Here is a 13,382-nt window from a genome sequence, read left to right as displayed (position 1 = left end):
ATGGAAATTAGGCAAGATTGTCCTATCCTAGTTTTAATTAGTCAACCAATTTCCTCAACTGTATAATTTAAGTTGGAAGTTTACATACACTTAGGTTGGAGTCATTAAAACTCATTTTTCAACCACTCCACACATTTCTTGTTAACAAACTATAGTTTTGACAAGTCAGTTAGGACATCTACTTTGTGCAGGACACAAGTAATTTTTCCAACAATTGTTTACAGACAGATTATTTCACTATATCACAATTCCAGTGGGTCAGGAGTTTACATACACTAAATTGACTGTGCCTATAAACAGCTTATGCCATGGCTTTAGAAGCTTCTGATAGGCTAATTGACATTGTTTGAGTCAATTGGAGGTACCTGTGGATGTTTTTCAAGGCCTACCTTTGATAAAATAATTTTTATGTTTAAAGATAATGATTAAATAATTCCACCCTGAAACCTAAATATTAGGGGTTATAGTTTATGTAGCATGTATAAGGAATAGCATGTATAAGGAATAATGAGGGTGAGGGTGAGTTGAGGTGTTCAGAGGCTTGAGTTCAGTGCAGGGCAGGATTTGACTGGGAAGACAAAAAACAATAACACAACACACTACGCAGTTAGACAAAAGAGCTGAGAATGAGTTAGTCCAAGCAAGGAGTAAAATCATTGATGTGTAATAATGTGATTGTGTATGTGATTGACTCTACATACAGGAATGAGAGAAAATTGATAGGGGTACTCACTGTGCTTGTAGGGCAAACATTCAATATGCCAGTGGAAGAGCGGGCACATGAGACATTGTGGCTTCAGTTCATGTCAGGAGAAAGTTGACAATGGTAGTGGAGTGGAGTAGTCATCACCTATTAATCAGGGAACAGGAGGGGACTTAGCTGTAAATACAAACAGCAGATACATTCCATTACAGCTGCGCCGTCATAGGTTTGGACAACGAGTTTCTCTACGAACTTAAATTCAGACATCTCAAAATTCATGAAGTCAAACACAGACTGCGCATCTCGCCCACTTGACACATTAAAGTATCCCAAGAAAGGTTCCTGAATAAAGCCCTGATCATCCACATATCTGACGATAACTGACAACTGCAAGCAGACTGGTGGCACCATAGGTCCCAGAGCGGGGGGCAATTTCTAACAGTTGATCAGACTGAACAATCGTCTCGTTTTCATCCGATACAGCATGTCAGATTTCTAATGTTTAGGTGTAGCCTGCTGACAACATTTATGTCATGAGTTTTTTGTTGTGTCTGTCCGGAGTGATTATGTGTTATCATCTTTGCTAAATAAATACCGTAGGAAAGTGGAAAGCCTACCTGAGCGCACGGAAAAAAATGCGCTGCGCCAAGCGCTCTCTTTAATCTAACTTTTAATGGATTATGCGATGGAAGCTATCAAATCTTTCTGAATTGTTTTCGACATCCCAGAAAAAACTGTTGAAAGTTTGATATTGTTAGGATTTATGTTTATGTACTATAGCCCGCTACCATATTGTTTGAAGATGAATATTGTTTTGTTACACACACATAAACAATGCAGATGTGTGTGTGTATGTGTGTAAAGATTGTGCAACATAGAGTGCCTTGATGCAAAAGCTGTGGTCAATCTGGAGAGGGGAGGGGTGCATATCTCTAGGCCAACCAGGGAGGGTAGGACACTGGACAATACCAAATAAGGAACTGTTTGAGTGTAGAATCTGGGGGGAGACACAAGACGGATCTAATCTACCCAACGACCAGATGCGGACAGATGCGAGCACCAAGAGACTGGGACAAGTCTGAATGCCAGCGATAGGCTGAGCAAAGTTTAAACCGCGCTCAGCCTCTACTGTGATAGGCCAACGGACGGGTTGGAACTAAAGCTGTCATAGTATAAAAACTGTTGTTTGAGCACATTCCAGAGTTCCCTGTTCTACCCTGCGCGGTGATACAGTGAACCCGTATATACGAAAATTGCATTTACCATTTATCGCTCAAGTTTAATTAAAATACTTAAAGTATATTCGGTGACTCTGAATCACATTTTGTCCTGATACCAGATTTGAACTGACGCAAATCTCTTTCAATATGTTCAGCAAGTAAAGCATCATAACGCGTAATTACCTCTGCAAGCTCCTTGTAGTTGCCCTTGTTAATGGAACTTTCCCTCTCGTCGTGTCCTCTAAAAGCAAATTATTGCACGCCCTGATTTTGTTTTTTCGTTTAGCTGAACAATTGCTGTTCTTCAGGGCACCGTACCCACCTTACAAACAAGGCTCAGACTTTCCAAAAAGCAGGCAAGGCCAGAAATACAGGCGGCCTGATGAAAGGCTCCCTGTTAACCAGCTAACGTTATACTTTTGATACCAGTTGATATTGAAAGCCCTCACCTTTTCATCCTTCTTCATGAAACTCATCTCAGGCAGAGGTCGACCATCGCTTATTTGCACCTTTTCCTGTACCCCAGAGAATAAAAGGGGTTCTTCAACCAAACGCCCACAACATTTTCGGCAGCGTTGGCCCTTCTACCATTCTGGCGGAGAAAACTGCACACTCGTGCTGGTAACTTAGCTAGCTAGCTACTGAAGTTAGCAAGGCAATTTTAAATAAATGGCACTAATTGCATACAAAAATAAAGTTCTAAAACCAAGAGAACAATTTATAATACACCTCCTCTTGTCTCCTGTAATTTGGAAAAAATTATAATTGGAATTGAATAATATCCCAAAAATGCTCAACTATCACTCTTTACTCATAACCTCTATCCTACAATGTCACCAAGCCTCTCAACATATATAACCCCCATAATGCTCTGTGGCACAATCACAATACAACTCACTAGGTTCGTTCTCTGATCCTAATTCTGTGATTGGATGCGTAACATGTCAGTTCATACTGCAAAAGCTTTGATTGGTTGGAGGATGTCCTCCGGAAGTGGTCATAATTACCAGGTATGTCTATGGAAGGGGGTGAGGCCTACGAGCAAGAATCCCCTGACTGCAGTGTGCAGTTCAGGCGGGCTCAATGTGGGTGGAGTCAAATGCGTTTAACCCGAACCCTTCCAGTCTCCTACAAGGTCACCTAAGTTGCGGTTCACATTGAAAGTATCAACGTCAACGAAAGTGAATCTTAATCGAACCTAACCTACATGGATAAAAATATAAACCATGGAAGTAAGTGAGACTGTCATTATGCATAATGTACTTTGTAATATTCATGTTATACCAGTGCAGTGGTATATTTTTATATAACCAAATACCACACCGATGTTAGCATAGTGTTAATTAGCACCCATTTTCACATGAGCTAGTTAATTAATGTTAGCAATAGCACCCATTTTCACGTGAGCTAGTTAATTAACTTTAGCAATAGCACCCTTTTGCACGTGAGCTAGGCAATTGCTTACAATGAGGGAATCTTATTTGGACAAATTTGCCTACTTGAGCGGTAAGCCTAGGTTTACATGTACAGTTATGTAATCGATTTGATCATCGATTTTCTGTGTTTCTTTAATGCATGCCTTGTTGTGTTTGGCTGGCTCTAAATGTGTATCGTTGATGCCGACGGTCATTCCCTAAGATACACATAGCGAGTCTACACAGCCTACACATAGTGTATACAATAATGAAATGAAATGCCTATTGCTTATTTTATAACATTCTATGTCTATGCCTTCATGCCTTTTTATGTCTATGCTTATTTTTCTTTGATGTATAGAGACACGTTAGTGTGTTACTGGAGGTCGAGATTCCTAAAATGAAACAATGCAGCAGCAGTCAACTTCATCACTGTCCCTTCTGCATATATAAGGCTGAACAATGTATGGTCAACAACCACACCAAAGGTCAACAACCACATCGAAGGTCATTCTTCAGTGAGGCACAGAGGTACTATTTCTTTCTTTCTTGAATATATTTGACATGCACGTTTTTTAATATTTGCCCTATTTTTTCAGTTACATCAGTGTATTTAATTACATTTGATAGCTTGTTACTTCACTGTTATTCCTCTCTTTCAGAGTTCACAATCATAAAGTGTGGCTTCAGTTGTAGAAATGTGACACTTTCGTTGTTGCTATTGCACGGCAACAATAATCAACAATAATCTGAAGCACCTGACATACCATCAGCATCCTAGGTTTTTTGGGATACCCATCCAATTGTGTGATTTTCTTTTTCAAAGGAAAACATGTAGCAAATTAGGCGATGGTGGTGCCTAGTTCCTCTTGCCGTAAGTCTTGAACGTTATAAAAACGTTTCATTTGCATCCTTAAAATCACTTGTTTCACTATAGTCAGACTTACCTGAATATATTTTCATATTGAATGTATGTAATGTATGTCATTCACTCACTAAGGTCTGAAGAAGGGAGGTTGAAACATCGAAAAAGGTGGCAAAAACAAAACAGACTACAGGTAGGAGGTGTCATATGATGAGTGGTATAGTCTTACACCAATGTTTAAAGACTTAAACCCTCCCCCTCCAATATATTTCAGGATGATGTAGAAGACCCCCCCCAAGAAGTCACAGCATGTCACATCAGCATCCAGCTCTGCAGGATCAGGTACTGTATAGGCTATTGGCTAAAGTAAGGTGCATTCTTGTACACATCCCTAGAGGTTCCCTTACATGACTTAATGACCACAATCTGTTTTCTTTCTAGACGATACTGAAAACAAAATGCACGGCGAACTGGGAGCTGTGAACTGGGTATGTAGTCTACTGTGTGTAATGCTGAAGGCTTGATGCATGGCAAGATATAATAGTTGTGATGACTTGTTGAGTAGTTATAGATATCACTGAAACCCCCTTTAGTAATAGTGGCTTTTGTTTGCATGGTGGTATTGTGAAAGTGGGGTGTAATTTGTCTTGATCACCCAATGAGGCACTACTCTCAATATTTATTCTTCCTTTTTCTTCAAGGAAGCAGATGTTCTTCTAAGGGACACCCTAGAGGCAGCACAATGGTGCGAACGCCAACCATTTAAAGGCACCGTGTCCCTCCCTAGTGTAATTGGGATGGACGGGGAAGACCGCATTACAACCCTTAAAGAACTACGGTTGTATGATGGCCTGGATGAAGAGCAAAATATTCTCCTCAAGGAACCATTCATGTTCTCGTTCCAGTTAGAGACATTATGAGATGTTCTATGTGGAGGCAGTTGACAACAAGAAAATTACAGTCTTTGCCTCTTTTGAGGAGCAGGAGCTTTTCTCTCTTCTTCTTCTCTTGTTCTGCTGGCTCCTGTCTCTAAGGAACAGGGAGGAGTTGAGTCACCGAGTGAACTTTTGTGGTCGGTTCCATGGTTCATCTGACGATCTGGAGAATCCACTTAGAAACAGAGGGAAGATGTGACAGAGTGACAGATGTAAGTAACACAGGTTCACTGTGATTAATCAAATAGAGGAATGTTTGACCTTATGGAGAAGTAGAATCACATGAATGACATGGATAAATAGAACCACATAGATAGAAAAGATAATTCACATTTGTTAACTTACATTTCCTGTACATAAGCAGGTACGCACTCTGGGACCTACAGTAATGGAATAATAATGAGTTACTTCAAGGCCTTCCTAATTTGACAATTACACTTCATTAAATGGACACAAGTTTGCAAATAAAGCGCACCCCCATCTATATTTACCTAAAACTCTCAACTTGTTCAAATGGTTTTGAATTGAGCTGTAAAAGAGGAGCAGCAGTGTTCAACTATAACTAGGGATGGGATGCATGTTGAGGAAATAGCAGGGTGGTTTATACTAGATTTAAAAAAGGAAAGTATCCCTTACCTGTGTGACGTAGCTGTCATCGAACACATACCAGTTGTGATCATCATAGGGCTTGATTTTAGCTGTGTAATGTCCACCTCTTAGACTTCCCACATGGTCCACAACTGCATAGAGTTCATAGTCACAGTTCTGTTCAGAGACATGGAGTAAAATCAAAAGGTCTGTCACGAAATGAAAAATAACGCCACCATTTAAATTTACGAAGCTGTTTTCGGTCGGGACCGGTGAAGGACCAATGAGAATGAGAGGACACGTAACCCTCTGTTTTCCTTTTATTGTGCTACTGCCTGAATACATATACAAATGTGTCGCCTACATGAGAAAAATGTTACAAAAGCACCCGGTCTTATAAAGAAAGTATCTCTAAATACCTTTGTCCGTAACGTGTGAGGAACATCCACACAGCAGTCATTTTTGACATATGACATCCTGTTGTGGTCAAACTCAAACCTCTTGAGGAGCAGAGTCAGAATCTCTGGGGGATGTTCCATTTTACATGCCTGGAGACACAAAACAAACACACACTATCAGTCTATCAGTATAGCCATTACCTTCCATAGTCTAAAGCGTGTTATCTTTTTGAGAAGCTTTTGGTACCATTATGGATTAAGGATTTTGATATGATTGAATATTCTCAACATCACAACTCACAATGGTTGAATCGGTTTTCTCATTGCATTGGTCACAATACATCCCACTGACAGTTGAAGACTTGAAAAACTCCTTAAAACCTTCCCTCTGTAAACACACACACACACCACACCGTTTACAAACAATTCTTCCCTGCATAATCAAAACCTTTGGAAATGACTAAAATACTTGAAGAATATTTTCCCTACCACACTGTAGGTTTTGTTAGAGTCGGATGGATTTTCCATTGAGAGTGGCAGAGTCCAGAATGGACCAGTTAAATCACTGGTCACGTGACCTTCTGAACATCTCGTTGTGTGTCTCAAATGTCCTTCGAAGATCTAAATGCAAAAATATGCCATAAAATAATATATAAGTCTTGTCATGGCAAATATTGTATTTATAACATGTTCAGTTGCAGTTTTTTTTCTAATAACATGTCAGTATAAAAAATAAATAATACTGTACCTTCGACACATAGGGATTGACCATGCTTAAAATATTCTCAAAATATTCAGCAGCATCCCGTTGCTTGTATACTGATTGGTAAAAACAATAAGTCAAAACACTCTTGTGGTAGGTCATAATGCAAAGGATATACTTTTTCATTTATATAAACTAATATCATTTATAAGTGTTACCTAATATATATTTTTTACTAATATTATTTATAATTTCATTCATTCAAATGTATGTATATACTGTATTTTAAACTTTTACTGCAGTGGGCTAAATCAGGGTCACACAGAGTGTTTCTTGGTAGTCTTAAACAAATCTACTTTGAAACAAAAGAATTCCCCTCACACACATGGTTATGAGCTTGAAAAAAGAATACACCTGTACCATGCCAGATATAGAATTCAAATGTATAAAATGTTTAGTTTGCATCCTAATATTATACTTTACATACATCACAGAAGACTGAAAAAAATATATACAGTGCATTTGGAAAGTATTCGAGACCCCTTGACTTTTTTCACATTTTGTTAAATTACAGCCTTATTCAAAAAAATTATGACAAAGCAAAAATAGGTTTTTAGACATTTTTGCAAATGTATTAAAGGTAACAAACTGAAATATCACATTTACATTAGTATTCAAACTCTTTACTCAGTACTTTGTTGAAGAACATTTGGCAGCTATTACAGCCTTGAGTCTTCTTGGGTATGACGCTACAAGCTTGGCACACCTGTATTTGGGGAGTTTCTCCCATTTTTCTCTGCAGATTCTCTCAAGCTCTGTCAGGTTGGATGGGGAGCGCCGCGTCCCAGCTATTTTCAGATCTCTCCAGAAATGTTTGATCGGGTTCAAGTCCGGGCTCTGTCTGGGCCACTCAAGGACATTCAGACTTGTCCCGAAGCCACTCTTGTGTAGTCTAGGCTGTGTGTTTAGGGTTGTTGTCCTGTTGGAAGGTGAACCTTCGCCCCAGTCTGAGGTCCTGAGCGCTCTGGATCAGGTTTTCATCAAAGATCTCTCTGTACTTTGCTCCGTTCATCTTTCCCTCGATCCTGACTAGTCTCCCAGTCCCTGCCGCTGAAAAACATCCCCACAGCATAATGCTGCCACCAACATGCCTCACAGTAGGGATGGTGCCAGGTTTCCTCAAGACGTGACACTTGGCATTCAGGCCAAAGAGTTTAATCTTGGTTTCATCAGACCAGAGAATCTGGTTTCTTATGGTATGAGTCCTTAATGTCCACAAGGTACCTTGTGGCAAATGTGCCTTTTACTGAGGAGATGGCTTCCATCTGGCCACTCTACCATAAAGACCTGATTGGTGGAGTGCTGCAGAGATGGTTGTCCTTCTGAAAGGTTCTCCCATCTCCACAAAGGAATTCTGGAGCTTTGTCAGAGTGACCATCAGGTTCTTGTTCACCTTCCTGACCAAGGCCCTTCTCCCCCGATTGCTCAGTTTGGCCGGGTGGCCAGCTCTAGGAAGAGTCTTGGTGGTTCCGAACCTCTTCCATTTAAGAATGATGGAGGCCACTGTGTTCTTGGTGAACTTCAATGCTGCAGAAATTTTTGGTACCCTTCCCCAGTTCTGTGCCTCTAGACAATCCTGTCTCTGAGCTCTACGGACAATTTTTTCGACAATCGTGGCTTGGTTTTTACTCTGACATGCACTGTCAACTGTGGGACCTTATATAGACAGGTGTGTGCCCTTCCAAATCATGTCCAATCAATTTAATTTACCACAGGTGGATCCAATCAAGCTGTAGAAACATCTCAAGGATGATAAATGGAAACAGGATGCACCTGAGCTCAATTTCGAGTCTCAAAGCAAAGGGTCTTAATTTTTTTGTAAATAAGGGATTTCAGATTTAATTTTTATTACATTAGCACTTTGTCATTATGGGTTATTGTGTGTAGATTGAGGAGGAAAATGTTTTATTTAATCCATTTTAGAATAAGGCTGTAATGTAATAAAATGTGGAAAAAGGGAAGGGGTCTGAATACTTCTTATTTAAAAAATTATTTTACCCCCTTTTCTACACATTTTCATCATATCCAATTGGTAGTTACAGTCTTGTCCCATCGCTGCAACTCCCCTATGGATTCGGGAGAGGCGAAGGTCGAGTGCTGTGCGTCCTCGGAAACACAACCCCGCCAAGCCACACTGCTTCTTGACAAAATGCACGCTTAACCTGGAAACCAGCCGCACCAATGTGTCAGAGGAAACACTGTACACCTGGCAACCATGTCAGCTTGCATGCGCCCGGGCCCGCCACAGGAGTGGGACAAGGATATCCCGGGCGGCCAAACCCTCCCCTAACCCGGACGATGCTGGGCCAATTGTTTGTCGCCTCATGGGTCTCCCGGTCGTGGATGGCTGCGACACAGCATGGTATCAAACCAGGAACTGTAGTAACGCGGCTTGCACTGCGATGCAGTGCCTTAGATCACTGCATCACTCGGGAGGTCACTGTATATATATTTGTCATAGAAACACCGGATTTTAGGATTTTTATTTTTTAAATGTTCGATAATTATGAAATTATTAAAAATATGAATAACATTCCACCCATGAGGCCACTAGGTCATTTGACTGCAGGAAAGGAATGTATTATACTTTTTTGAATTTATAATGCTATTAGAGCACTTGTATATTTATCAAAGTTAGGTAAAATATATACTAATTCTCAGCAGAATATCAAAAGCAAACTCACCATTTTCAATGCCCAGTATCGATAAGATGTCCTTTGTGTGAGTTTCACTTGTCTTTAACGTCTTAAATAGGTTTTTCAGGTGAAAATCAGCAGTCTTCTGATCTTGACCACAGTGACTGTGGATATAGATGTGATATCTATATATTCTCTTACGTCATATTATTATAGTTTAATGTATTGATTTTAGATTGTAATCATTGTGTTAAGTGGGACTCAATCAGTAAATGTAAATAGCCAAACCTTTCCACAGCCTCTCTGAAGTCCTTAGTCATGAAGAGGACCTGCAGAACACTGTTCAAATAACACGTTGCCCCTTGATTAATTAAGCCATTGTAGTCTAAAATAAAGAAGGAATAATGAATTATTGTAGTACCATAACTGATCCACTTCAGTGTGTCAACATGTAGACCTATAATGGTTCGATCTTGAGACAGAAACGTACTTATTGCTTACAAAATATGAGGTCAAGTTTCATTTTAAACTTCTTCACGATGCCTTTGTCACATCCTTTTTTCTTTGGATGATTTTCCTTGGAATTCATTTTTTCATGTCTGAATAATCAAAAAATGTTATGTTAACAGAGAAAACATTAAAGCCATAATCTGTTAGATTTAAATGTATATACCCCTTGATTTGGAAAAAATACATTTAGGCCTACCTTATTGCAAACACATAATAGACTAATAATAAGAGTATTATTATAACAACACTATAACAATTATAACATTGTAACAACAATTATATAACTACAACAATAACAATAATAACCACATTATGAATATAATTATGAGTATTATCAGGCTAAATAATTTATGAAATAACAATGAGAATGTCGTACCGTATCTGGGCTACTAGGCTACTTGGAGTTTTTATTTTATTTACAATAATTGTTCAGGCCTTTTTCGATAACCCAGCCCGTCACCCGTAAAGACGCACCATAGTTTCATTTTTGTACATCCGTTTGCGCGGATTTTCGTTTTGAGGTTACTACTGCAGCAACACTCATTTGTGGACAGCGATATGGAAAATGTCGTCTGTAATAAAATCTAATCGTAGACCTCGCATATGGATTCAAATTCCAAATATTTGAAGATTCGCCACAACAATATGCACGCATACATGAATAACCTACATGAATAGTAGCTTCAGCAGGGCTGAAATAAATCCTGGAAACAGACAGCAGGCGTCTTACCATACCTACTGTAAATACCGGTATGATTTCATGATTTGATTACTCCGTTAGTTTCATGTACATTTTAGCACTGTAATAACACTAAAAAAAAACTGTAGCCTACCAACAACTTACCGATTTTTCAGCTTCGAGAAAGAGAAGTGCGACATATTTGTTTTTCAAAATTTCAGTTTCGATTTCGATTCACCTTACCTCACTTGAAATCTACAGTAATACGCATATGTGGCCAGATGTGGCGTATTGTATACGGGCAACTGAAAAATATCTAACAAATATTGAGAGTTGTTATTAATAATGTATATCCCCAAACAGATCCTATTAAATTAGTATTCCAATTCCTAATTATATGATCCCCCTCTCTCTCACACACAGACATATATAATTTAATGAAGCACAATGTGTAGGTCAAATAAAATGTCTAAGGGAGATTATAGAGCATGTAGCGAATTGTCGATTTTAAAAAATCATGAAAAATAAAACGATAGAAGAGTAGAGTAGACATTTCCAATCTTCCTTCTGGATCCCATAAAAGGAGAACAGGCATGAGTATTCCAGCTGCTTGTCTTTATGGTGCTCATACTGTTCCCTAAATAAAAAGGTGAGGAGGGTAGAACACATCAAAGGATAACTTCACATATCAGCATTATAATCAAGTTCATTTGACTTGATTTCACATTCATTGTGCACGTTTCACTCTTATCAAATTATACTCAATACAAGTTTCTTTGTTCAGTGTGTAACCATTAAATTAGCCAACGGTCAATTCTCAGAGTGTGATGTGTGTGTTTGTTTGTGTGGTAGTTTTAACTGCCTACCTGAGCTCTGGGGTACTTTCTCAGTAGTTTTGAGTTTCAGCTGCAGCACTGTCAATAATGTTAATCTCTTTTTCTGTATTTCATTTTTTTTTTTTTTAACTTTATTTAACCAGATAGGCCAGTTGAGAACAAGTTCTCATTTACAACTGCGACCTGGCCAAGATAAAGCAAAGCAGTGCGACAAAAACAACAACACAGAGTTACACATGGGATAAACAAACGTACAGTCAATAACACAATAGAAAAATCTGTATACAGTGTGTGCAAATGTAGTAAGAAGGTAAGGCAATAAATAGGCCAATCGTAGCGAAGTAATTACAATTTAGCAATTTACACTGGAGTGATATATGTGTAGATGAGGACGTGCAAGTAGAAATACAGGTGTGCAAAAGAGCTGAATAACAAAAACAAATATGGGGATGAGGTTGTTAGTTGGTTGAATGGGCTATTTACAGATGGGCTGTGTACAGCTGCAGCGATCGGTAAGCTGAAGCTTAAAGTTAGTGAGGGAGATATAAGTCTCCAACTTCAGTGATTTTTGCAATTCGTTCCAGTCATTGGCAGCAGAGAACTGGAAGGAAAGGCTGCTGGAGCGCGTGCTATGGGTGGGTGTTGCTATGGTGACCAGTAAGCTGAGATAAGGTGGAGCTTTACCTAGCAAAGACTTATAGATGACCTGGAGCCAGTGGGTTTGGCGACAAATACGTAGCGAGGACCAGCCAACGAGGGCATACAGGTTGCAGTGGTGGGTAGTATATAGGGCTTTGGTGACAAAACGGATGGCACTATGATAGACTGCATCCAATTTGCTGAGTAGAGTGTTGAAGGCTATTTTGTAAATGACATTGCCGAAGTCAAGGATCGGTAGGATAGTCAGTTTTACGAGGGTATGTTTGGCAGCATGAGTGAAGGAGGCTTTGTTGCGAAATAGGAAGCCAATTCTAGATTTAACTTTGGATTGGATATGCTTAATGTGAGTCTGGAAGGAGAGTTTACAGTCTAACCAGACACCTAGGTATTTATATCACAAAACTCTTCATAGAGTTGGTCCATACTGACTGTCTCTGTCATTTTGAGGGCAACCACCACCTGCTCCAGGTCAGTGAAGGAGAGCTCCTTATAGAGGCCGATCGGTTTCAGTTTTACCATTACATTTTCTGGTGAGAAATCAAACCACTTGTCAATATGCAGAGCGTTGTTTCCATCAGCTTTTTTACGAGTTGGTCCAAAACACACCCCACGTTGTGGAAAAAGCACAGATAAATCTCAGCAGCTTCCGTTTTTTCTTCATACTCAAAAATACTCTTCAGTGCACCAGGACAGGTCTCCCCAAGGGACCTGAAGTATGAAGTAAGAGCTGGCCAGCTTCGCAGGAGACGATAGACAGCTGGATGAAGAGCGAGCCATCGTGTGCAAAAATGTCTCAGAATTTCACGCCACTCAATGTCAACAAAGGCAAAGAATGCACGCAGTTCCTCTCTTCGAGAAGCAGATACTGAGAAGTGGCTGTAGATCTTTAAAACAATTGTCTCAATATCCACTGACAGCTGATCGCAGGCGTGCTTGCAGGCGTTATGAGCTATGTGAGCTGGGCGTTTATCTTTCAGAATGCGATTGTTGGCACTGCTCAATAACTGGTAAACGGAGTGGTGTTTTCCAAAGTTGACACTGGCATTATCTGCTGCATAGGCTGTGATGTGTCTAATATCCAGTTCACGCTTTTCCAGACAGTTCATCAGAGCTTGATGTATGCCATTTGCAGTTTCATCACTGTCTTCATCAAAGTCAAGTAACTTGCACTGCA

The 13,382-nt window shown here is 39.6% G+C and overlaps 1 protein-coding gene across 9 annotated transcripts; it reads right to left on the bottom strand.

The window, feature by feature from the left end:
- Positions 1–242: 242 nt before the first annotated feature.
- On the bottom strand, positions 243–10,966 carry LOC139534438 (ubiquitin carboxyl-terminal hydrolase 47-like). Of its 9 annotated transcripts, XR_011666947.1 has the most exons (14): positions 10,878–10,966; positions 10,025–10,122; positions 9,812–9,908; positions 9,572–9,687; positions 6,873–6,943; positions 6,614–6,745; positions 6,426–6,512; positions 6,146–6,274; positions 5,775–5,903; positions 5,630–5,667; positions 5,484–5,518; positions 5,172–5,313; positions 734–850; positions 358–568 (listed from the first exon to the last, which is right to left on the bottom strand). XR_011666947.1 is itself a non-coding variant. In XM_071333587.1 (13 exons), the coding sequence occupies exons 1-13, from the start codon at positions 10,910–10,912 to the stop codon at positions 847–849; spliced, it is 1,113 nt and encodes a 370-aa protein (XP_071189688.1). In that variant the 5' UTR covers positions 10,913–10,966; the 3' UTR covers positions 452–846. The 9 variants fall into 9 exon arrangements, 7 of the variants coding, with proteins under 7 accessions (XP_071189688.1, XP_071189687.1, XP_071189691.1 ...); XR_011666948.1 differs by lacking the exon at positions 5,630–5,667 and having other exon boundaries at positions 243–568; XM_071333587.1 differs by having other exon boundaries at positions 452–850.
- Positions 10,967–13,382: the final 2,416 nt, after the last annotated feature.

This window comes from Salvelinus alpinus, chromosome 11 (genome assembly GCF_045679555.1).
Source record: "Salvelinus alpinus chromosome 11, SLU_Salpinus.1, whole genome shotgun sequence".
Lineage (NCBI taxonomy): Eukaryota > Metazoa > Chordata > Actinopteri > Salmoniformes > Salmonidae > Salvelinus > Salvelinus alpinus.
This window is presented reverse-complemented; position numbering and strand designations above follow the sequence as displayed.